This window comes from Amblyomma mixtum, chromosome 9 (assembly GCF_055824585.1).
Source record: "Amblyomma mixtum isolate Tamu chromosome 9, ASM5582458v1, whole genome shotgun sequence".
Lineage (NCBI taxonomy): Eukaryota > Metazoa > Arthropoda > Arachnida > Ixodida > Ixodidae > Amblyomma > Amblyomma mixtum.
In genome coordinates, this window is record NC_143020.1 from 100,358,011 (window position 1) to 100,384,448 (window position 26,438).

Below are 26,438 nucleotides of genomic sequence, written 5' to 3' on the forward strand. Positions count from 1 at the left end.
CGGGTCAGCAGCCGAGCGCCATAACCACTGAGCCACCGCGGCGGGCTAAGCCCAAAAATTAAGGTATCACAAGCATGTAAAAACAGCGAGTCAGTGTTCTTGTCCACTGGTCCCCTGCTGTAACTTAGCTTTCTGTGTCCTATTTCTTTTTTTTTAGCTCTGGTTGTGAGGTTCCTGACGAAGCGGTACATCGGAGAGTACGACCACCAAACAGGTAAGTTTTTGAAGGCGACACTAGCTCTTCACTTCTTATATCTCCGTTCTTTGAGCAGTATGAAGTTGGTTTGTGGTTTGGTTCTAGCTCTTCACTCCTTCTATCACCATTTTTCGTGCATTATGAAGTTGGTTAATAGTTTGGTTGTTTATGGGGTTTAACGTACCAAAGCGACTCAGGCTATGAGGGACGCCGTGGTGGAGGGATCCGGAAATTTCGACCACCTGGGGTTCTTTAACGCGCACTGACGTCACACAGTACATAGTCCCCAGGCATTTCACCTCCTTATAATTGCGACCGCCGCGGTCGGTATCGAACCCACGTGTTTCGGGTCAGCAGCTGACCACCGTAACCACTGAGCCACCGCGGTGGCTTGATAAAAGGAGGAAAGCTGGTCAGAAACTTAGCACTATCCTAGCATTAACTTAGCAGCTATTAGCATTATATAAGGCGTGCACAGCTTGAGGCAACTTGCAAGTCATCTGTTAACCAAGGAGGATTCCCGCAGTTCATTAGCGCGAAGCAGCCTTGAAATAAAGCAATAAAAATGCTTCGGTGATGATATGGTCCCAGGTTCGAACCCCAGACCAGGATGAATTTTTTTTTAGCTACGAAGTTTCTGTGGAAGCTGCATAGCTTTCCTTTCGAGCCGTATGGTTGCTCTTGGGTGGACGCCAGTGAATAATTACTCACTTATTATAAAACTCTAGTTATGTTCCATCATTTGTACGTCAACATTTTTTATTAGAGCATGTTACATTCGAGCCCGGTAGGTCGAAATGAAACTGTTTTCATCTGGCGTTGTGGCCTTGATATGCTATCACATTAAGCTTTGGGATTCATTGTGTGCTCTTCGATTATTTATTGGTTAGCTAGAGTGATCTCTAGTGGTCATTTAACTTAGTCTACCACGCTGGCACTCACTTCTCCCCTCCCTCCATCTAATTTTCTGCTCTCTTTTTTTCTGCGCACAGAAAACAGGTACAAGAGTGAGATGATGGTGGATGGAGAACCCGTTCTCTTTGAAATCCTGGACACCTGCCCTAGGGTGAGTGGTGGCTGTCTTCTCGCCTCTGACAGGCGGCAGCGAAGCATCCCGCTGACATAGTCGGTAGCTAGTCACTCAGTGGGCGGCGCAGTGTATTTCAGTGATAACTGTACACGAGATTTACTCTGGTGCAAACGGCTTATACGTAGTATGTTGTGACTATGAACTTCGTTTATTTGCTGGTTGAGAGAAATATCGTTCAGATGGGCCGAGGGGGCGAGGGGGGCGCTGTCGAGGAGGTGGGCGACGGATAGGTGAGCGCAGTGCAGCTGCGCCACTCTTCACATCACTTCGCAGTGCCGCTTCATGGCGTCACTTCTCCGGTGTCACTACTTCACTGTGCCACTTGTCGGTGTCGCTTCTCAGTGCCGCTTCATAGTATCAGTTCGTCGGTGTCACTACTTCGCGGTGTCATTTGCAGGTGTCACTTTGCAGTGCCTATTCATGGTGTCACTTCTTCGGTGTCACTCCTTCACAGTGTCACTTATAGGTGTCAGTTTGCAGTGCCGCTTCTTGGTGTCAATTTTTCGATGTAACTACTTCCCAGTGTCCCTAGCAGGCGTCATTTTGCAGTGCCTAATCACGGTGTCACTTCTTCGGTGTCATTCCTTCACAGTGTCACTTGCAGGTGTGAGTTTGCAGTGCCGCTTCATGGTGTCAGTTTTTCCAGGTAACTACTTCCCAGTGTCCCTGGCAGGTGTCAGTTCGCAGAGCCTATTCGTGGTGTCACTTCTTCGGTGTCACTCCTTCACAGTGTCACTTGTAGGTGTCAGTTTGCAGTGCCGCTTCATGGAGTCAATTTTTCGATGTAACTACTTCCCAGTGTCCCTAGCAGGCGTCATTTTGCAGTGCCTAATCACGGTGTCACTTCTTCGGTGTCACTCCTTCACAGTGTCACTTGTAGGTGTGAGTTTGCAGTGCCGCTTCATGGTGTCAGTTTTTCCAGGTAACTACTTCCCAGTATCCCTGGCAGGTGTCAGTTCGCAGAGCCTATTCGTGGTGTCACTTCTTCGGTGTCACTCCTTCACAGTGTCACTTTAGGTGTCAGTTTGCAGTGCCGCTTCATGGTGTCAATTTTTCGATGTAACTACTTCCCAGTGTCCCTAGCAGGCGTCATTTTGCAGTGCATAATCACGGTGTCACTTCTTCGGTGTCACTCCTTCACAGTGTCACTTGTAGGTGTGAGTTTGCAGTGCCGCTTTATGGTGTCAGTTTTTCCAGGTAACTACTTCCCAGTGTCCCTGGCAGGTGTCAGTTCGCAGAGCCTATTCGTGGTGTCACTTCTTCGGTGTCACTCCTTCACAGTGTCACTTGTAGGTGTCAGTTTGCAGTGCCGCTTCATGGTGTCAGTTTTTCCAGGTAACTACTTCCCAGTGTCCCTGGCAGGTGTCAGTTCGCAGTGCATATTTGTGGTGTCACTTCTTCGGTGTCACTCCTTCACAGTGTCACTTGTAGGTGTCAGTCTGCAGTGCCGCTTCACGGTGTCAGCTTTTCGGTGCAACTACTTTCCAGTGTCCCTGGAAGGTGCCACTTCGCAATGCTGATTCATGGTGTCAGTTCTTCTTGTCACTATTTCGCAGTGTCAGTAGCAGGAGTCACTTCGAAGTGCCACTTCCCGATGTCACTTCGATGTAACTACTTCCCAGCGTCACTCCACGGTGTTACTGACGCTGTCGCCTCATTTCCCTCACGCTTGCCGTAATGTGTTCTTCAGCGGTGTGAAACTTCCTAGTCGGCAGCGATGAGTGAAATGGGTAAGAATAGGAAAAAAAGAACACTATAATGCAGTAGTAGGCGTGAGTCATGTTTAGAGAGAACGGCAAGACATTGTCTATTTATTGTCAGTGCCTACGTCGCTCAGTGGACAATGCTGTGAAGGAAGGCAAAAATTTTGAACAAAGCAACCATGAAACACAAAAGAATGCAGTGAGAAAGGAAAAGAAAGAAAAGAAAGACCAACAAGATGAGCACAATGATGCACAAAGGATTCGTTAATAAATCTGTTTAATGTAAAACTGTAATAATGACCGGCTTAATTTTTAATAAGATAAATTATCTGTCGGCTATTTCTACAAAACTGTATGCATATAACTGGCGCTAATCTACCGAAAGCATGGAATACCATTCACAACTCAAAACACGCAAAACCAGACAACTGCAGCATTTTAATGCACCAAATTGCATCACGGGACTCAATGAACATTAAGTTACGAATAAAATTATTGTTTGCGGTCTATAGACTGTTTCAGCGCGCACTAGCTCCCTGGGCGTCTCCATATTGTTCGCTTGGTTTTTGTGCGCACGTGACGTACGTGGAAGCGGCAGCCAATCCGGTTTGCAACAGCACAGAGAGGAGGCGTCTCGGCAACTCCCTCGCCCTATGGAAAAGAATCTTGAAGTAGCTATTTTTATCACAGAGAGGTCGTTGCTCGATCATATTACTACATTATATAGTATTCGGATAATAAAAAAAACATATTTACGTTTCCTTACTCTGCAAGTTTCTCTGAATGTTTTTTCACATGCGGCCAATGAACTGCTGGAACTGGATTAAATAAATCTTCGTAAGAGCCAGGCAAATAGCCTTGCCGAAAATAAGCGTACAGGATAGCAAAGGGAAAAATAAAGACACTGTGAATCCTTTTCAAAGATTATTTAAATGAACCTAATTTCATCCACAAGCTCTGCTTTTAAATAATCAAAGCGGCTTTGGTGACGCAGGTACCTATAGAGTGCCTATAGCTCCAGAAGTAAGGCTTTTCGGTTCTGAAAGGCCCAGTGAGTTGTTCATGCGGCAAAAAAAAAAAAAGCAAGTGCGCTCTCTTTAGTCGCGGTTGAAGAGCCGGTGGTAATCCTCTCTAAGCTTCATCTCCTTCCTTTCTTGTCGTCGACCAGTCAACGAGCACGTCTTTATTTTCTCAAAATCTGGCCTTTTGATACGACAGCGTTTAGAGTCCTTCTATAAAAAACTGGGCTTTCTTACTTCTATAATAGAGGAGGAATAAAGCACACTATTAAGACTGCACAAAAAAAAAATGGCATGGAAAGCTTTTCGCGTTTTCAAACGAATAGCGAGGATGATAGGCTGGAGAGACGGAATTATGTTTGTAATCCGCGCCAGAGTGCCGTGAACCAGCTTGGGGGCTGCGCAAAGAAGCTTTTCGGAGATTAAAGCTGGCCGTGGCAGGCAGCTACTTAAGCTGAGCGTAGTTCGTTTTTTTTTTCCTATGACTGAAAAGCCGCCCGACCCTTTATTCGTGTTCGCCATCAAACCTTCGCTGCTTTGCTTTTCATTTACGGTTTGATGTCCTTTTTAAACAAGAAATGTCTTATATGAGGTGAAATATACCGTTAAAGAATTTATGAGGTTTGTTGAAAAAAATATGCTTAGCACCATCATCATTCTTTTTTTTTTTTTGCTGCAACACCCTTAGCTTCGCTCCGAGGTCACGTCACACTGATGCCACTTCTTCTGTAACGTCAAGTGACATTACAACGAAATTACGCCACTTATGTCTAGCGTCCGCTTCCTAGATTGAGCCCATGCCCGTCGATTTTAGTTATATTCAAACGTAATGTTAGCAGCGAATTATGTTTTTGCACCAGTTGTATCTCGCTATTACTAAGTGTTCTTGAAATGGCAGGCTAGCGATCGAAACGTTGGTGCAAAAACTATTGTAGCGGACTCACACCGCATATCGAAATAACAAGCACCAATGTTTTCTGCTGGTTATGACATGAAAATAACTTCGATTTATTTGAACAATATGGCCTCGAATGCAGCGTGTTTGTTTTAGGGTATACGAATAACCGAAACGAATACCTGTCTACGTGCGATACAAAATTGACGGAGCCAGCTGTCCGAGTGGCGCTAGCTGGATGGTGGCAGAATGTCCGGACAACAGAGGCCGTGACAATCGCGAAGTTGGCAGAAGACATCAGTGTTATGGGTCTGCATATCACAGTTCACGGGCAGATATGAGAAAAGCTATTAAAAACACACGAATATGGTGATAGCAATTAGAGCACTAGCAGTTCATACCCCACAAGCACAAAAACATTCTATACATTTAAAGTTCGAAGTTGAATCCAACTCCGTGCACTCCAGTGAGAAGTAACGCAGTGATGTGCCACACAGAAAAAAAAAATTCCAAAAGACTAGCAGCGTGTCGCGGGCGGCTCGTTGCATTGGAATGCCCGCGCCAGGTCTCGAGACTGGAGGACCTGGTACCTACACGTGTCCTGCGCAGCTTCATCACCGCACATTGAGTGGCAGAAACGCATCAGGAAGAGCTGCCAGGCTTTCTGGTCGTCCCTTCGCCACCACGCCATGTGCGCTCGCCGATTTTCCGCCGCTGCCAGAAAAGCCACGTCCAACGCCCAGTTCACGAAGAAGAGGAACTGCCCTTCTACGGCAGACACGTTCCTGCCTAGAGCGCTGGACGCTTCTTGCCTCGCGCATTCCCTCTTCTCGTCCACGGCGTCCAAGAGATACAGCTGGTCTGTTTCTGCGTCCCGTAGCGGGCTGTCCCCCGCCCGCCTTTTGATGACTGTGCATATTTTGCTTCGTTCTCTGCTGCTCCGCACCTTTTTTTCCAGTGCCGATCCTCCTCCGGATAACTCCATTGGTGACCAGGCAGCGTCTTGTTTCTGCTTGTTCAAGACTGCCGCCTTGATCCATTGAGCCAGCAGCCAAACGCCAACCGTGGGGAAGTTCACTTCGGGCTCGGAAGTGACGTACATCGTGTCCGCTAACAGGAAGTCGGCTGGCACGAACACGGCCCAGCGATGGTTAACTTCGCCGATGACAATTTCTCCGCCGAGGTGGTGCTCGACGGCGTCGTCTTCGTAGTCGCTGCCGACGCCGTCCCGAGAAGCCCGGACGACGTTCAGAAGGAAGTTGTTGTCGTAGTGCGTCGGCGTGGTGCTTGCTGGAGAACTCGGAGGCCATGATGTGACGTTGCGTTCGCCGACTACAAAAACGCTTATATCGGCCAAATCGCTATCGTTAAAGCGAAGCATCCTTGCGGCGGCACTGTGGGCAAAAGCGTGCTGGAGCGACTTCGTCATGGTGTGAAATGCCTTGAGCGCTGTCGGCCCTACCAGCTTTCTGGTCACCCACTGCGGAAACAGCGTCTTGAAGTGGTCACCCGTTAGTTTCACGCACGTTCTGGTGACGTCACGGGTGGAGACGCCGGTCGCAGCTGAGTGTGGAAGGATGTAAGCGTACCTCATGACTTGGGCGAGCAGGACCATTGAAGCGTAGACGAAGGCCCCGTGGAGTTTGGCGGCCGCCAGCGTAGCCAAGGTGGCCCTGATTTCTATTAAGCATCTCACAGCAACTACGCTGTCGGCCGCATATACGGAGGCACTCGGCGGTAGAGCGTCGTTTACGGCTTGTACGAAACTGGCACCGAATAACCTCTGGGTACCCAATACTTCGACAGAAGCGTTCACGAACGGCTCGAGCGTGTTCGCTTCTCGCACGGATTTGTGAACGGCATTGTCGATGTCGAGAAGCGGGTTGAGGCTCTCATTGCCGAGTCCCATCTCGCTGAGGGCTGCTGCAAGGTACAGGCCGACGCGAGCTCCACCCAGCGACGAGCGCAGGCTCTGGCCCATGTCTACGTAGACTCTTCCTGCCCTGTAGGACACGCTGATCACAGATTGCAACCCGGACCGCAAACTCGTTCCCACCAAGAAGTCGAGGAGAGCTTGCAGGCCTGCAGACAAGTTGAAAGTGATCATATAGAGCCGGAGGCCCAGCGCTGATATGATGTCGGCAGTAGATTTGGCCCGGTCTTCTCTTGTGGCGAGGAACGAGCGGCAGCTGTTATAGAAGACGGCCATACTACCTTCCTCGTGACCATATAGGTGCAGGTTACTTAGGAGGTAGAGAAAGGAATCGTGAATGTTGGCCGTCAAGTTGTCCACGCTCTCCTGTCGATAGGTACCTCGGTTAGGGTTCCATTTTCGCCATCGGCCGCAGACGAATTGGTCAAGGTTCAAGCAAGGGTTGACAGACGCGTCCATGTCGTGTTCGAGTTGCTCCACTGCCAAGAGGCAGCTCGCGTTCGTCACTTTGACCCTTTGCGTGCAAGTCTTCTTTAGGTCCTCGGCGAAGTGCAGCAATCTTATCGGCTTAAATCGAGCGGCTCGCCTTATCAAGATGGCGGCAGTGAGTGTGGCCAGCAAGAGAATCGCGGAGGCGATGATAATGACTGACAACGATCTCCCGTAGCGGTTGCCGACGTCCGTTTCCTTGAGGTTTGCAAACCTTGGCAGCTTTGAAGTGCGAATTTTGTACGGAGCAGTTGCTAGCGGGATCTCCGAAACTTGCAGCAGGTCGGTGTCGTCCCTATCGTCGCAGAAGTAGACGTTCCTGCGTTCGTTATCAGTGCTGGTACGGCCGGCGGTCGCTGGGCTCCTGGGCGAACGAGTCTCTTGCTCGGGTTCGTCGCACGCCCATTGGATCTGGGACGCGGTGGCGAGACGATCGAAACGTTTGGGCGCCGGCTCGTCGCGATTGGGCGACTCCTTCGACACGCGCCTCAGAAGGGCCAGGAAGGCGGCTGTCCGGGGCGTCACGCGACCGCCAGCGTCTCGGGTTAAGATCGATGTCCACGACTGTAACGGTGAACGGCCGGCCGACGACGACGGTGGAGATGGTGTGGTCAGGGTCAGAGCGCAACTGGCCGTTCCAGTTTCTTCCGGAGTCTGCCCGCTTTGTGGTGTCGATGTCCATCTCTTCAGCGAGATGGGCTCGTCGTCGATTTCGCGAATGTCCCTGGGGGAAGTAGGGGTAGGCGAAGACTCTGGCTTGAGAACCTGTTTCTTTCTAAGCCTCCTCCATGCTAGCGGCGTCAGTCGACGTTTTGTCGTCCTGCTGGACCCTTGAGACTCGTGACCGTAAGAAGTGGACGGCGATGTTTCCGAGCCAATAGTTCCGTCGTTTCGTCTGAGGTATCTACAGCGAGATTTAAGCTCGCGCGTATCGATTAGATGGCGGCGGTGCGCCTTTGATTTCATTGAAGGCACCGGTCTGCTCTTTTTCTTCACCGATTTTGAAGACGTACCCGCGCCTTTAGCTTTCTCCGCGTAGCCCTCTGCGTTCCTTGATGGCGAAGATGTTGACGTCCCTGTTACGTCCGATTCACTGAACTCCTTGGGAGGGGAGCTGGGGGCAGGGATGTTGCTGAGACGGGCTTGGCCATGTCCGCGACGGTCATCGCGCTCGACTCGATGGCCCCCTGGACTGCCACGTCGCCGTGTGGTCGGCACGTCTTCATCGGGATCTCTCTTTAGGTACTGACGCACCGTGGCATGGGGATGGACGCTGCCTCCTGGAGAAGCTTGAGAAGCAAGTTGCGGGCTGTCTACTGGAAGTTCTTCGTCGCTGAACACTCGACCTTCGCCTGGCCCCGACCCAGCACGGTTCTCTGTGGGGGAGCGCGGACCATCTGCGTCGTAGGAGTTGCCAGGGCTCGCCGGGGCCCACCCGGGGGACTGGGACCCCTCGGGAGGCGAGGAGGCCATAGACAAAGGAGCCGATGATCTGTTCGAAGGGGTCTCGCGCGCGTTGCTCTTTGAGCAGGAGCGTCGCATCTTGTACAGCCTTGTCCGCCCTGATCAGTGGCTGCTGCTGTTCTCGTCAGAATGCAAATGGCGTCCTGTTGTCGAACAGATCTTTTCTTCTTCTTGTCTTCTTGCTGCTCGGCACAGCGCGTGTAATTTCGCACCTTCTTTTTTCTCCGCAGCTTCCGATGGATACCGGTCAATATTACGATCTTTTTAACTTGAACCGAACTGTTTCACACCTTTAAATGAACAGTGGATGTGTAATTTTTTATTGTAGCAGTAGTCGCTGTGGAGATAGTGCCTCTGTACGAAGTAGCAACTTCATGCGAACAGGCTGACGATGCTTTCAGAATAGCTTTCACTTTTGCCATCGGTGGGATGTTTCTGTGTGTGAAGCTTCTTACTCTCGCTGTTAAGAAATCTCACCACGAAAGCAGTCGCATAATCGTCCGCCTGGTGGCGTGTGATGCGCTGTGTATAATTTCTGATGAGAAAGTGAAATAAGTGACGTGCGTGGACAGTGAAGAGGTGTGCATAACCTAACCAGCGCTAAACATGCGTAACGCTGATTACGCATGCTTAGAAAAAAGTAAGTTACAGAAACGAAAAAAAGTAACATTTACAGGTTGCAGCACAACAACTGAAATATCTTCGCTGCCTAAGCATCAGGAAGCCATATACTACGTGTCAAAAGCAATCATTCACGTGCTACATATTTTTTATTGTTTATACGTAATAAATTTCTTACACGTATGTAAAACATATCTGCAGTTTAAAATGCATTTCTGAAATGAAGACGCTCATAAATGAAATTAAAACTTATTCTTATCAGTTAGGTACAGTGGCATGACAAATGCTAAGTGTTGAGGTAGATTGATAGGCTTGAATAGGCTTCGGATTAGTTTAAACATTCTTCGTCTTTCTTTTCTTCTGTTTATTCTTATACTTTCTTCGGTCCTTTTCTCTCTCTTGTTTCGGCCCTTGGCCTGGCACTTGGCTTAGCTTGCCTTGGCTTGGCGCTGATCCCCATGGGCTCCAAGCCAAGGGGAGGCAAGTCAAGCCAAGGCACTACATCTACAATGGGGCTTCAGTTGGATGGATGGATGGAAAAAAACTTAATTGTTAATAAATTGGTAACGACTCCAGGTGACGTCCCATTAGTATGTCGTGGTAAAAACTTTCCAGAACTGTTTGGGCGAAAGGCGCGGTACGCACTCGATGGGTCATGTAACCGTTGATGGTGGTGGTGGTGAAAAACATTTATCGTCGATTAATTTTTTTGTACAGAGAGGTGATTGGGGTAGAGCCTTATTGGCATTTCCCCTTCACAATACTAGGTGGAGCCCCTATTCCGGGACCCCATTGGCAAGCAACCCCGCCCGCGTCCGTTGAACCAAGGCCTTTTGGGTCTTTAGGTCTTGACAGCCGAGCAGGGCCGCCTCCCAGTCCTGTCTGGTGGGGTTGGGGAGAGGATAGATGGATTTGATTGACACGCCCAAACCATGTGGAAGGTGTCAGCCACCTCCCCACAGAACTGGCACGCGCCATCAAAGGCAGTCTAAGGATACAGCGTGGCGCAGTATGACCACCAGTTGCCAACAGTCAAGGTCGACCTGCACCGTAGCCAGCCCACCGCGAACTAAGATTTAGGCTGTTCTCTCAAAATTATAAAACGGCTTAATTATAAAAATTATAAATTATAAAACGCGCTTAATAAGCGCGTCAACGTCGTTGTCTTCACTGGACCGCTTAGTTTGTCTGGCGTAGCCACTGATTTCGGACGCTCCAGTTTTGTATATTCTGTGGAGAGGCCGTTTTCCGCACTCTTCAATAATCGTGTTGGCGCCGCTAGTTCCGCGTGGTTCTTGCAAAACCTGCCAGACGTAACTCTCGATCACGCGCTGTGTGGACTTTCACTTCTGACAAGGCCGCGTAGCCCGCAGTGACGGAAGACTTGAGTAAGACAGCCGGTTGGGAAAAAGATGCTGGGAGATGTTCATCTTCTAGTAAACCGTAAAAAAAACGGATAAAAAAAAAACACGGAAGACGCAGAAGACACAAAAGCTCTTGTGTTTCATTTGTCTCGCCAGTTTTATTTTCTTCCTCTTTGTTTTTCGCTGCTCTACAACACTAAGTGGCGAAAGACGCTCTGTCCACATCTAGCGACGCAGTTGAGCTTGAGGTTGTTGCAAGCAGCCTGGGAGAGCAGCTTTGCGTTAGACCACCGGCGATTGCTCCAACTAGCGACGCTTGGCTAATGAATCAAGGTCGGCCATTAGTGGCATAGTTCTGCAACCTGCGAGTCCTCTGTCACCGCTTGCATAAGCACCCAGAAATGTCTAGTTGCTGCTGTCACAATTGTTGTCCGATGAAGGTCGTCAAGGTTTTTTTAAAGAAACCCGGAAGCTTCCCATCGCACTGAAGCCTCCATCAAAAGTAAGAAGGACGTTTAACGTCTGGCTGGTGCTGCCACCATGGCATGCGTTGGCATTTAAAGTGCCCCCCCCCTCTTGCGCCAAATTCATACAGTGGATTGAGTCCAAAGATTAACTTCAAAACAGCTGCAATCATCTTCTCTTGTCGCTGTCGTGCTTGATATGAGACGACAGTTGCCGGAAAGTCGTACTTCGTACACTCTTAAATAGCAGTATGTCTAGATGGGAGTAAAAAGAGTGTAAGTTGTCCTCTAGCTGACTCTCTTTTATAAAAAAAGGAGTTCGAGAGAGGACGGCTTACTCCCTTTTCAGTCCTTTCTGTTTAGAGTGCATGCTGCTAGAATAGTCCGTTTGTATTCTAGCAGCATGCACTCCAAACAGAAAGGAGTAAAAAGAGAATAAGCCGTCCTCTCTCGTACTCCTTTTATAAAGGAGTGTAAGCTGTCCTCTAGCTCACTCCGTTTTATAAAAAGAAGTACGAGGGAGGACGGCTTACTCCCTTTTCAGTCCTTTCTGTTTAGAGTGCATGCTGCTAGAATAGTCCGTTTGTATTCTAGCAGCATGCACTCCAAACAGAAAGGAGTAAAAAGAGAATAAGCCGTCCTCTCTCGTACTCCTTTTATAAAGGAGTGTAAGCTGTCCTCTAGCTCACTCCGTTTTATAAAAAGAAGTACGAGGGAGGACGGCTTACTCCCTTTTCAGTCCTTTCTGTTTAGAGTGCATGCTGCTAGAATAGTCCGTTTGTATTCTAGCAGCATGCACTCCAAACAGAAAGGAGTAAAAAGAGAATAAGCCGTCCTCTCTCGTACTCCTTTTATAAAGGAGTGTAAGCTGTCCTCTAGCTCACTCCGTTTTATAAAAAGAAGTACGAGGGAGGACGGCTTACTCCCTTTTCAGTCCTTTCTGTTTAGAGTGCATGCTGCTAGAATAGTCCGTTTATATTTAGCAGCATGCACTCCAAACAGAAAGGAGTAAAAAGGGAATAAGCCGTCCTCTCTCGTACTCCTTTTATAAAGGAGTGTAAGCTGTCCTCTAGCTCACTCCGTTTTATAAAAAGAAGTACGAAGGAGGACGGCTTACTCCCTTTTCAGTCCTTTCTGTTTAGAGTGCATGCTGCTAGAATAGTCCGTTTATATTTTGCAGCATGCACTCCAAACAGAAAGGAGTAAAAAGGGAATAAGCCGTCCTCTCTCGTACTCCTTTTATAAAGGAGTGTAAGCTGTCCTCTAGCTCACTCCGTTTTATAAAAAGAAGTACGAGGGAGGACGGCTTACTCCCTTTTCAGTCCTTTCTGTTTAGAGTGCATGCTGCTAGAATAGTCCGTTTGTATTCTAGCAGCATGCACTCCAAACAGAAAGGAGTAAAAAGAGAATAAGCCGTCCTCTCTCGTACTCCTTTTATAAAGGAGTGTAAGCTGTCCTCTAGCTCACTCCGTTTTATAAAAAGAAGTACGAGGGAGGACGGCTTACTCCCTTTTCAGTCCTTTCTGTTTAGAGTGCATGCTGCTAGAATAGTCCGTTTGTATTCTAGCAGCATGCACTCCAAACAGAAAGGAGTAAAAAGGGAATAAGCCGTCCTCTCTCGTACTCCTTTTATAAAGGAGTGTAAGCTGTCCTCTAGCTCACTCCGTTTTATAAAAAGAAGTACGAGGGAGGACGGCTTACTCCCTTTTCAGTCCTTTCTGTTTAGAGTGCATGCTGCTAGAATAGTCCGTTTATATTTTGCAGCATGCACTCCAAACAGAAAGGAGTAAAAAGGGAATAAGCCGTCCTCTCTCGTACTCCTTTTATAAAGGAGTGTAAGCTGTCCTCTAGCTCACTCCGTTTTATAAAAAGAAGTACGAGGGAGGACGGCTTACTCCCTTTTCAGTCCTTTCTGTTTAGAGTGCATGCTGCTAGAATAGTCCGTTTGTATTCTAGCAGCATGCACTCCAAACAGAAAGGAGTAAAAAGAGAATAAGCCGTCCTCTCTCGTACTCCTTTTATAAAGGAGTGTAAGCTGTCCTCTAGCTCACTCCGTTTTATAAAAAGAAGTACGAGGGAGGACGGCTTACTCCCTTTTCAGTCCTTTCTGTTTAGAGTGCATGCTGCTAGAATAGTCCGTTTATATTTTGCAGCATGCACTCCAAACAGAAAGGAGTAAAAAGGGAATAAGCCGTCCTCTCTCGTACTCCTTTTATAAAGGAGTGTAAGCTGTCCTCTAGCTCACTCCGTTTTATAAAAAGAAGTACGAGGGAGGACGGCTTACTCCCTTTTCAGTCCTTTCTGTTTAGAGTGCATGCTGCTAGAATAGTCCGTTTATATTTAGCAGCATGCACTCCAAACAGAAAGGAGTAAAAAGAGAATAAGCCCTCCTCTCTCGTACTCCTTTCATAAAGGAGTGTAAGCTGTCCTCTAGCTCACTCCCTTTTATAAAAAGGAGTACGAGAGAGGAGGGCTTACTCTCTTTTTACTCCTTTCTGTTTGGAGTGCATGCTGCTAGAATACAAACGGACTATTCTAGCAGCATGGATCTGGGTAACTCGAGACCGTCTTGTATACTCCGCAGAGTGAAGACGAGCTTCCGCGCGACGAGATCCTGCAGTGGGCCGACGGCTTCATGCTCGTCTACTCCATCGTGGACCGCGCCAGCTTCCGCTACCTGGGGCTGCTGCGCCGCCACCTGAACAACACGCTGCCCAACCTGCAGAAGGCGTCGCTGTCCGCATCCGGCGGAGGCACCACCGCCGCCGGTGGCGCCCCCCAGCAGCAGGCGACGCAGGCCCCGTCCGGTCCAGCCCCCGTGTGCATAGTGGCCAACAAGGCCGACCTTATACACCTCAGGCAGGTGAGCTGGCAGCGGATGGTGGTAGTACGTCCGGACAACAGAGGCCGTGACGATCGCAAGTTTGGCAGAGGCCGTAGAGATTCACATAGCTGTGTAGTAAAAGAAATATTTTCTGCTGCGATCGTTAATATCCACTTCAGGTATGTCTGGAAATGTCAGTTTCGTGTATGGCTTGATTGGGAATCAAACAAAAAATTCAGGAGACACTTTGGCCCTCTAAAGTGCTGCAAGGCGAAAGCCTTTCCTGGCGCACTGTTTGGCATTGACTGCGAGATTGTTTGTGCTGTACTAGTGCTTTATTTAACTGCACACTTTGACTACACATTAGAACTACACACTTTGACTGCCGACTCTGACTACTTCTTTAGCACGACTCTGTCTCTGCTTCGGTGAGTTCGGTTGTATTCATGGCTCTGTTCGCAGTAATGAGGTATATAATGTGGTCACCCACGGACGCCTACGCCCCCTTTAGGAGCGGACGACAACTATTTTATTAGTTGTCGTCTGTTCCTAAAGGGGGCGCCAGGCATCCGTGGGTGACCACGTCCGGTGACGATGTCAGACTCAGGTTAAGCTCTGATTGTGGTTAAGTTGACCCGATCTGTTCTTCGCCGCAGATGGCAGTTGATGAAGACTACAATGTGCAATGTACAGCGCGAGAGTGTGTTGCCGTTTAACACGAGGCATGGTCGGCTGCGGCGATAGCATAGTGCTCTCGTGCAGTAGAAGCTGATCTGTTCGCGCCGCCGGAGGTTCAAAACCCAGTCGCGGCAATATTTAGTTTATTTCTGTACTTTCAAGTTCAGGGACGCCACAAGATTCTTGGTTGGGTTCGACCCCGTGAACTGGTGCAGTCGCACTAAAAAAATTCGCAGGATGCCTAGCACTATGTGACGCGAGATTCAGCGACTGCTGTTGGCAGTGGTCGATATAATGTTATTTTTTCATTGCAGTTTCTCTTCTTCTCTGGTAGAGTGCGCTTGACATCACGCTCTGGAAGCTGCCGAGCTTGGTGGCCGCGTATTCTGCTGGATACGTAGTTATTTATCCAACAGATCTCTCTTTGTGCAGACAGAGGAAGGCCCAACATCTTCTCATTTCACTTCCCGTGGAGTCCCGCAGGGTGGAGTGCTCAGCCCAACGCTGTTCAACCTTACACTTGTCGGGCTTGTCGATATACTACCACAGTCGGCGCAACTCTCAATATATGCGGATGACATTTGTATCTGGGCATCTGGAGTTACGCGCCCACAAGTTGGAGCGAGACTTCAAAAGGCGTCAAGTATTCTTGCTGCCTATCTTCGCCAGCAAGGCCTAGAGATTTCAACCGAAAAGTGCTCGCTGGTTGCCTTTACACGAAAGAACATCTCTCCTTATACCGTATGCATAAACGGCACAGCAATACCCTTCGTAAAGAGCCATCGGTTTCTGGGAGTAATCATCGACCGAAATCTATCATGGACCCCTCATATCTCATACATGAAAAAGAGACTGACAGCGATTTCTCACGTTCTCGCCTTTCTTGGGGGAAAGTCGTGGGGAGCGTCGGTGCGGTCGATGATGCAGCTCTACAACGCCTTATTCATGGGATTTCTTCGCTACAGCCTCCCTGTACTTGGAAATATTCGAAAAACAAACATACAAAGTCTGCAAAGCGCTCAAGCTCTCCGGACTTGCCTAGGATTGCCGAAATGTGCCTCTACGGCCGCATCTGTACTCGTCGCCCAGGAGCATCCAATCCCTACCTACTTAACAGTTGACGCACTGAGGGCACATTTCCGGCACATTTCCCGGGTTCCCTCTTACCATCTCGCCAGTCTTCCTATTACCAGGCCGCGCACATCGTTTACAGACATCATTGACGCACATCCCGCCATTCTGCCGTCCCAGTTTACACCTGCCTCTAGACCGTCCTCGCCACTTTGGAGCCTGCACAATCCCCGTGTGCTTCTTTCGATACCTGGCATCAGGAAGATGATAGACTTATCGCCGACAGAACTACAACAAGTCACCCTTGAATATTTACATGAGCACCATGCAAACCAGGTGCACGTTTACACCGACGGCTCAGTGAACCCTATCTCTTCTTCTGGCTCCGTCGTCATACCCGCAAGCACTACAGAAATTAGAGTTAGGACAGGTCACCGCACTTCTTCGACGGGTGCAGAACTCACCGCTCTTCGTGTCGCCATTGAATACATCAGTCAGCAGCGCCCTCAGCGGTGGTCTATTTTCACCGATTCGAAAGCTGCCCTCCAAGGCTTACAAGCAGCTCTTCGCCGTGGAGCTCATGAAAAACTGGTCGCAGAAATTCGACAGCTACATCACTCTGCCATCAACAAAGGACATGACATTATCTACCAATGGCTACCGGGGCACAGCGGCATAGCAGGTAATCACCGCGCGGATGAGGTCGCGCGAACTGCGCACGACGACGGCGATTATGTGTCGATCCCCATTTCGAGATCAGATGCAGCGAGCAGGCTTCGCGCACTTGCGCGGGACATCACGCTTGCCGCGTGGAATTCCGGCCAATTTTGCAATTCCCGTTTACAATCCTTGGACCCAGATCTGAAGCTCCGGCTACCATCAGGCCTACCACGACGAGAAGAAACTTTGCTGTGTCGCCTCTGGCTTGGTGTAGCGTTCACCAACCACTACTCATTCTTAATCGGTATGGCTGATAGTCCTGCATGTTCCATCTGCGGGCATGACGAGACCATAACCCACATTCTTTGTGACTGCCCTGCCTACACCACCGAAAGGCAGTCTCTCAGCCGTGCGCTGGAGCGCCTAGATACACGCCCTTTCACGGAATTGAAGATTCTCGGCCACTGGCCGCGGCGGTCGTTGGCGGAGAAGGCCTGCAAGGCACTGCTCCGCTTCTTGAGAACTTCTGGCCTGCATGATAGGCTGTGACTTTAACGAACAGTGACGTTTAATAGTGACTTCAATTTTCTGATACTCTCCTTTCTCTTTCTTTTTTTTTATCCCCTCACCCCCTTTCCCCCGTGTAGGGTAGCAAACCGATTATTATTTCGGTTAACCTCCCTGCCTTTCCTCTTCTATATCCTCCTCCTCCTCCACTAAAACGCGCTTCCAAACATAAACAATATCCTGCGGAAATACCACCCCATTTTAACTGGTAACGACCGTCTCAAGAAAATATTTCCCGACGCACCAAGGGTAACATACAGACGCAACACAAACCTGAAGGACATCCTGGTGCATGCTAGGCTCGGTAAGAAACCACCACCGACAGTAACTTCATGCTCTCGACCTAGATGCAAGACATGCAAACATTTACAAAGGGACACTACGGTTAAAAGTACGGCAAACGATTTCAGTTTCGATATAAAGACTAGTTTTGACTGCACATCGTCCAATATTATCTACATGCTCCAGTGCTCCTTCTGCCAGAAACAATATATCGGGGAAACCGGGCAAACAATGAGTGCCAGATTAAACGGGCACCGGGCTGACACAACACGGAATGAACAGAAGGCAGTGTCGACCCATTTTAATCAACGCCATCATAAATTCGACGAACTCAAATTGTTCATTCTTCAGTCAGGCTTCAAATCGACTAGGGACAGAAAATACAGAGAAGCATTCCTAATCCACAAATTTAAAACACTGCAACCAACAGGGATTAACATGTCTAGAGGAAACCTGGAATCTCTCAGGTACATTCCAGGGTTAGCATAATTTTAAATTAACAAATGTCTTCCACGTGGTCAGACCATTTCCTAGAACCTCGCATAAGTATATTATCTTTTCAGGAGGACACAGGGGCGGGATGGGTGGCACGGGCGTGGAGGTAGACAGGGACAAGGGCTTGTCCCTGTCGGCTTCTATGTCCGGGTCTTTTGTTGCGCCCCTGTGTCCTCCTGAAAAGTTATGAACCAACACGTCCAAATACAAGTACTTCTGAGTATACTATCGCTCTTTGCACCCTTCCCACGTCATATCTTCCACCACATTTCCGGCCTTCTCACCGTCTCCCTGTGACTCACCCCCCTTTTTTCCTTTTTTTTCTCCTAATCCCCTACTATCAGTTCTCGGAAACCATGACATTCCTGTTACCCCCTCTGCCCCACCTTTTTGGCTTTCTCTGAACTCGAGCCATTCCCCCCCCCCCCCCTGCCTTGTCCTTCCTTGGAAATGCCCCTCCTTCCAGCGCCAGCCTATGTTGTTTGCCTTCTTCTCATTTCCCTGTACCACGCTGACTAATCCTCTTATCTGAGTTTTTCAGGTCCTACAGCGCCTCCCCCCGTCGCAGCCCCTTCAAAGCCTTTGTTCATTACACACCCCCCGGATATAAGTTTTTCCACTATTGCAGCTTAACGAATCAAGGTTCACCTCCCTCCCCTTCCTGACACGTATCCCCTCTCACACCACTTTCCTTCCCCACCCCCGGGGCCTTGCTCCTCGGAGCGAAGGCCCTATTTAATCCCTGCCAATGATGAACGCTTTGCCCAGACGAAGACAAGTCCCCTTGTCGAAACGTTGGCTCTAGCAACCTGAGGTTTTCCCCTCCCTTGTTCATTTTTGGGATACATACATACAGGTGCAGTCAAAAGTAAATGGAAGGCGACTTTCTCAAAAAAATTTAATTTATTTAAATCTACAGCATAGTTGTCCATGCTTGTTGGTGCACAGTGCAATTCGCAAAATCACAATCAGGCTGCACATATGTATTCAAGGATGTATGAATTGGGTGGTCAATTATTAAATTTTTTTCGTGAATATTGCCTTCCATTTACTTTTGACTGCACCTGTACATACATACATACATACATACATACATACATACATGCATGCATACGTACATACATACATACATACATACATACATACATACATACATACATACATACATACATACATGGAATAAATAAGCTTCAATGCAAGCCGTTAACATAAAGAGGGAAGCAGAGAAAAGAGCAGGGTGTGTTGCTGGGCAAGCTGGTTTGACATCCTGAACGTGCAGCGCTGACAGACGAGGGACCAAGGAGAGACGAGACACACAGGGCGCTGAACTATCAACTTTAATTTTGAAGGAGGGTGATCCACACGTTTTATACAGCATCCAGAACCCGTGATTGTAGGGCACATGCGCAAGTCAAGGCAACTAACAATAAAACCAAAGGAAACAGGGTAAACGCGCAGGCGCGTGTTGACCCACACAGTACAGAAGCAAAAAAAAAGAGAGAAAAGAGGCTGTAATCTGTCACAAACACAAAGCAGAAATTGTCGGAATTCGTTCGCGCTGAAGCGTTTCGCTGGTGCACAGTATCTGCAACTTTTTCTTTCCGCGCTCGGTGTCATTTTCACGCAGGTCAGCACGGAGGAAGGCGAAATCCTGGCCAAGGACGCGGACGACGGCTTCGTCGAGCTCACGGCCTCCGAGCAGGTACACCAAGTGGCGCAGGCGTTCGCCGACCTCTGCCGCGACGTCTACGCCCACAGGCGGCGCTCCAAGCAGTCGCTGCTTGACCGGGTCTTCTTCGCCGGCACCAAGGGCATCGCGGCCAAGGCCAACGACCCGGGGGGGCGGAAGTGAAGCCCCGATCGATGTCTGTCGTTTCTCTGTTTTTTTTTTTACACTGGCGTATTGATTGCTTCTCCCGAGGCCGAGCTCACGCATTAGCTCCAAACACATGCGGGATTGGCGGTGGCATTTAGTGAGCTCTATGGAAGGCCTGTGGAAGGCCCACATGATGCCACACGCGTGATGACCACAACATTATGTTTACCGATATTTGCCGTTCACCTAAGGCTTAAAATCCGTCGACATAAATAAAAGATTGATCATTCTATCTCTCATTAGGCACAATGTTGGTAGAAAGCCTTCACTGAAGTCTACGAAAAGCTTCGCCTACAAAAATTTCACTCGCTTAATGAACATGAATGCTCACAAGCAATGACTGCCCGGAGAGTTGATATCGATAGGCCATTTGCAGAAAGTGTGCTCAAATCTACGAGAAATCGTTTTAAGGTCATTGCAATTGTTGCACAGAGGAAGAACCAGCGGGAAAGAAGGTTTAACAAAAACGTTTAAGAGACGTCCCTCTAAAGAGACATTGTTCAAAAATTTTCCAAGTGTTTGTATCGTTTGAAGTTGTACAGGGATTGTTAGAAGTCAGTGGGCAAGTAGGGGTACGGGCCAGCTGTTTACATTGTCAAAAGAGGACTCTTGGGGGGCTTGCTCGTCTCATTCGAAACCCTCGGGGATCGACTAAAACATGTGCACTAATAAACGCAGGTATTGTAATTGTTTCAGGCTGGTTAACCGGAATCCCATGCGGGCTTATTTGTGTTAGAATTTCGTTTCTCTACTGGTCACACAGTTCGGAATTTAGGAAGTTGCTTTGAAAAGAACAGGCCTAGACGGTTACCACGGTTACTCCTAATCAGAAGAGGGATCAAAGAATATGCAGAAAATGATAAAATTTAATTTTCTTCAAGAATGTCTTCATAAAAATATTACAAGAAGGAGGACTAGAAGGCTTATACACAGCGCTGTGTCTGTTCTTTCTCGTTCTCGTATTTCTTGCGCTGTAAGGTATTTGTTTTTTTTTGCAGTGTGTGACCATCTATCTCGAAACTCCAGTCCTGCTTATGCTGTGGATAACACTGTACATGTTTTGTGCTCCAAGTGATATAGTACTTTACGTATTTTTTAAATCGGCATAATACAACTGAGAATTCGTCGGAATCACATGACCATAACTTTGGTGCACTTCTCAGAATGGTGTCCCCATGTGAGAAAATAAGTCATGCTTTGGCTCCGTTTTAAACCGGTCTTAATATGCTTCGACAACATTATTGAAAGGCTTAAAAAAAAGGTTTTTTATTTCCTGTGGCCCTGTTAAAGATAAAAAATGTCCTTGCCCTTACTTATTGTGGGCATGTCAACATGCAAACAGAACACGATAATTGTTCTGTAAGTGTTGCAGGAAACCGGCAGTGCTGGTAATAGGTGTATAAGGTGGACGAGGGAACCCTCCTGCCTGAAGAATGATCCGCACGGGAAGACTCAGTTGTCCCAAGAACTGCACAATTAAGCAATGCACTGTCAACTATGCAATTTCTCAACGTCTTGATTCTTTTCGCCACTCTTACGTGGTGTTTACGGCCATGTGTTTAACGAAGCCGCTGGAAGGTCCCGCGGATTTTAACCTATGCTGATCATGCTGCGCATGGCATTGTTTGGCAATACATATTTTTTGTTCACCAGGACTGGACTGGACAGCGTACTTATGCCAGTGATCACCGTATATGTGCATCACATCCAATAGGAATCCTTGAAATAGCGCGTTACGAACATCGAACTAATTAGAAACCGTTCTGTCCAAAAGCGACATGCATTTATCGGACGTCTGTCCAACAAATCGGAGCTGTGACGTTAGGCTTATGCACTTCACCGAGTTATGCAGCTTCTTTCTTCAGACGCGACTTGAACGTGATACACACTAGTTAACGAAGAGTTCGATAGCTGTCGAGAAGTGGCGAGCGGCAAGTGTTAGCAGTCACTGTTAGAAACCACAGGAGGTTCGTAATGAACGGCAAGACAGTGGGCAATAAGCATTGTATAATGTCCTTTGCCGGGATGCCCTTCACACCCAAGTGTTTCTCACACTCCAGTCACTCACTTTGAACATTTCCTACTTGCAGTCATACATATGGTTAAGCGGAGAACTTTGTTCAGTATACATATGCAAGTGTCTCAAGAGCTCAAAATATCGAACATTATGCTGTAGGCTGAATCTACTCTATACGATAAAGTCTAGCGAAACTATAGATTACATACTTTCATGAGGGTGGAGTCCTTGAAAAGAAAGAAAAATAAATCTGATGTCATGGTAGATACGTCACACATAGGGACGTTGTGTATTCTGGCCGCGGCACTGTGAAGAAAACGAGTTCATGCAACTATGCTCGAACTATGTAGAAACAATGGCTGTCCAAAGCGGTAAAGGGTTTGGTGAGTGAATGTCATTGTCGCTAGACGGGACTGAACGTCTAGCATGCATTTAGGTGTGCCTAAACTAATCGGGAGTATTAAGAGCGTTACAGGGCGATCATTCGTGCATGCTAGCTCTCATGATAACTCTGTCGTGTAACTCCGTTTTAAATCTAAGTAGCCAGCGCTCGCTATAGATTTGTAGGGATTGCACACTTCAGCACAGCGGCCGTGACTCGTGCTCAACATGTTACCATCCACCCACTCTGCATCACTTAAACAATCTCGAGATTGTACCTGACGTTCTAATGCAGCAAAGCAATGTGATGTAAAGCGTGCCGAGGTAGTGTGGCTTTGTGACGGCAGTGGACTCTAGCACTGCCGTCGTAACCTATAGGTGTTGTTCGCTCACAAGCCATGCATGCAATTTACCGTAGTAGAGCGTGAGAGATGTCTATGCTCACAGGTTTCTGTCGGGTGCGATTCGCGCTGCTTTCTTCGCGATTTTAGTCACGTGTTGTGAGGATGATCGTGCCGTGAGTTGAGATGAATTGTCAGCGGGCCTTCTCCTGGCTGTTTGCAGCCCGTGTTGTGTGCGGGGGGGGAGACACAGAAATGCATTGCTAGCCGTATTCTTTTCCCTGTATGCATGCGTGTAATCAGATCACGATGTGAGCTGTAAAATGCATTTTTCACGCTGTTTCTGCCAATCCTGTTCTGCTCACGACATATATAGCGGTACGCTGCAAGTTCTGGAAGTGGTAAAGTAATTAATTGTCGAACTTTGATTTCATCACGACTTATTTTCTGAACTAGTTGTTCTCATAGCTCGATTTTTTTACACATCCCACATCGATGCAACGAGCAGGTTTTTTTCTTTATGTTTGAAGAAAAAAAAAAACAGTTGCTCCATGAACTTGCGTGCATATATCCTCTTTTACCTCAATACTTTTAAGCGAATGACTCAGTAAAATCGAGCGTTCTTTGAGTGTCTCCAGCCCAAGATTTTGTGCGACTTACGTGGTGATCTATAGATAATCCATTGCAGCGGACCGCCGTATAATAAACTGCCAAAAAGAAAAGTGAAACGGAGTATATGGTAGGTCGTGCACGATACAATGCTCTACGGCACTCGCGAGAATATGACCGGTATTTCTGAATGCACTTTTTAACATTATATTGCACTTCCTTCTATCGTGTTTATACATATAAGTTACACTCCCACGCATTGCACATGGACAATATATGTCGGCATACTTCCCGTGAGCACATAACGGGCGTTAGAGTCATTTTCGAGTAGCCTCGTGGTATGATGGGATGTTCATAAGTTGTGAATTGTAAGCTTCGTTAAGAAACTTTCGCAAGAGAATACGTGGCATTCTTCCACAAATATGTGGTTCTGTTTCTTTTCTTCAAAAAGGAAGTGTATATATTTAGCCTTACACTCGTATTGTGTTCTAACTATGCTACTCTGGGAAAAGTGCCATATGGAATGTAGGTCGGCTACGATGGTAAAATGAGCCACGGTTGTACAGTCGTCGGGCAACAGATGCCTAGTGATGTCACAGGAGGGAAGATGTCATGCTGTGGCGTACCTGCCTCAGTGGCTGCTGCAGCATTATGCTGTCGAGTGCAAGGTCCAGGTTTCGACTAATTGCCTCTGTAGTTGCTGACAGTAGAGGCGCAATGTAGGGTGGCATTTGACTATAAGTTATGTGTCCGTAAATGATTGACATCACTCCACCATCTTTTTCTGCATCGTCGTATAAAGCATGCGGAGTAGCTTTCAGACACAAACCTATATTCTGTCCCATATTTGGCCATGTGCAATGCGTAGGTGAATGTTATTTGCACTGCGTGTGTATATGTGTACATAAATATGTGTTTGTATCTTTTTCCAACCCTCGTGCGACGGAAACGAGGGGATTTGATGTTTAGTTTGTGTTGAGCACGTCGTTCTCTAGTCACGCTTATTTAAGCTAGAGTATAAACAATAATATATATGCACCATTTTATTTGTACAGGACACGGTTTTGCTGTCGCTTGGTGTACGTGACACGGTGGTGTGTTGTTTCACTTTTTGTATTGTGTGCGGTCAAACCGGACAAAACAATGTTAAGTGTATCTTTATGCAGGCAGCACATCATGCCAATACATGCTGTCCTGGGCAATACAAACAAAAACATTTCCTGACGTAATCTTGTTCAATGACACTGCGACGGGGTTCGCATGATTGCAACATATTTTCGAATTTGGTGTGCTAAATATAAGCAATGTAGTATCTTAAAGGTGTGTCCTTGCAAGATGTGCTGTCGGCAACACTGATCTTCATTTTTCATTTCCATTCTTTAGTGGTTCTTTCCTCTTTTACGAAGTTTTGCTAGTCGTGTCTTACATCAGCGAAACATTGGATATAGTAGCGGCTTTCTTTGAGTAAAATTCAGGAATTTCTTTGTTGAAGAAAACTTCCAATGGGATTTTTGGTGATGTTGAAATTTTTAAATTGTTTTTTATTTTTGCGCTAATTGCCTATTCATTTAGTTGCAAACACACGTGAGTGTTTTTGGAGGAATAGAGTGGTAATGCGTGACGTATTTTTGCACTATTCACAGGACATGAACTGGAGAGTTGGATATACATTCTCTAACGTAGTGTCAATCCACTAGATGTAATGTTTTATTATGTAGACGTGATGTGCATTAGGAAGCCTGCTTATATTATTTTTGACACAATTTCTTTTTAACGTGGCAGTGTGCTAAACTATCTTTTTACTTATGCGAAAAAAGCAGTAGGTGCGTTCGGGAAATGAGCCACGGTTTACTGGGAACTGCGCTTTTTGTTTTGAAATGAAAAAAAAAAAGATATATTGGTGCATTGAAACTTGCAGCATATGTACTCAATCGCTCTAGACTTCGGCCAAGGCTTTAATTTGCAGGTCTGGATGAGTTTCTTAACTATTGGCACTTTGTGTAAAGGAGATAAACAAGATAGCTTAATACCATGAGGCTTAAAACTAGCCAGCTAATATGAAAAGCATTTCCTAGCCTGCAGTCATGATCAAATACTAGTTGTAGTGTTAGAAACGTGTCTAATTTCTCGACCTTTCCACGAAAGCACGCCAAAGTAACTAGTTACTCAGTTATTAACTGTATTAATTTTCACTTATTCCATGATTCACGGCAGATTCCAGGCAAAGATTTGCCGGCGCGTTACAAAATGAAACACCACTATGAAGCCAGAAGGGAGCATCAAATTGTTGAGGAATAAATATGCTGCAGGTTTGACAGGGCGCAGTTTCCCTTTTGCTGCGAAGGAATGGTTTGCCTTGGTTGCATGTAATAGTTATAAAATGTTATTACCTCCTTTGTGTGCATTGAGCATCTTTGTAGCCGTCGCAGTGTATCCGTCTGTGTCTTGTACGTCGTCTGAACTTTGTGTGTTTCTTTTTTTTTGCTATTTGTCCATGTTTCAATCCGCACAGATCGACCGAACGTGATGAATGGATGGCACCTGTCGTTGCGAATATGAAGAAAGGAACCCTTTCTCTATATAAAAAAAACAAAAATAAAGAATGGCTAGTGCCTTATTTCACTGTGTTCTTTCGTTCATTTCCACAGTAGATATTTGGGCACTTCTCGGTAACGACTTCCTCGGGTTTACACCCAACTGAAATCCTCATAGAATGAAAAAATCCTCATGGAAGTATTTGCATGGAATGGATTCTTGCATGCTCTTAGAGCTTCTATACACCATGCGGGAGCTAATTTCTGCCACAAAAATCCTCAACTGTGACTCCAAACGTGAATTTGAACGTGAGACAGGACATCACTGAGAAAATCTTGATTACCAATTCCTCAGTGGGTACATGACCTTTTGACCTTCATTTGTGTGCCCTAGATCGCGTGCCGTATGAACAGCATGTGTCATATCTAGAGAGAGCGCGAGAAATAGTTAACCCTACTTTCACCTCGGACAGAAGTAGGCTTCACCGCGAAGCAGGAGCGCGCCATCAGTTTCCTGTCTGGCTCTCTGGGTCTCTTTTTAAGGAGGGAGCCTTTAATGCATTATCGTGGTCGACAGAAGGTTGTCAGCAGAGGTGTCATGCTTTTCGGTTGGGTGAATTGGTTATGACGTCAGAGTGCGCGGATTCGCAGTAATGAGGTCACCCACGGATGCCTGACGCCCCTTTTTGGATCAGACGACAACTAATTAAATAGTTGTCGTACGCTCCGACAAGGGGCGTAAGGCGTCCGTGGGTGACCACATTACATACCTCATTACTGCGAACAGAGCCATGGATACAACCGAACTCATCGAAGCAGAGGGAGAGTCGTGCTGAAGAAGCAGTCAAAGTCGGCAGTCAACGTG

General features: G+C 47.3%; 2 protein-coding genes across 2 annotated transcripts in view; one reads left to right on the plus strand and one right to left on the minus strand.

Moving 5' to 3' along the window:
* The window catches only part of LOC149330343 (ras-related and estrogen-regulated growth inhibitor-like), a 45,062-nt gene extending 19,406 nt beyond the window's left edge, over positions 1–25,656 (plus strand). Inside the window, exons 2-5 of the mRNA XM_089560924.1 lie at positions 158–214; positions 1,189–1,262; positions 13,823–14,101; positions 19,443–25,656. Of these exons, the coding sequence (XP_089417050.1) occupies positions 158–214; positions 1,189–1,262; positions 13,823–14,101; positions 19,443–19,667 (635 nt within the window). The 3' untranslated portion in view covers positions 19,668–25,656. The remainder of the gene's footprint in view (positions 1–157; positions 215–1,188; positions 1,263–13,822; positions 14,102–19,442) is intronic.
* Positions 5,036–8,867, minus strand: LOC149330344 (uncharacterized). The gene has a single exon (XM_089561245.1). The coding sequence runs from the start codon at positions 8,865–8,867 to the stop codon at positions 5,421–5,423; it is 3,447 nt and encodes a 1,148-aa protein (XP_089417371.1). The 3' UTR covers positions 5,036–5,420.
* Positions 25,657–26,438: the final 782 nt, after the last annotated feature.

Coding starts and splice junctions, on each gene's coding strand:
- LOC149330344 (XM_089561245.1), bottom strand. CDS start 8,867: ATGCGACGCTCCTGCTCAAAGAGCAACGCGCGCGAGACCCCTTCGAAC.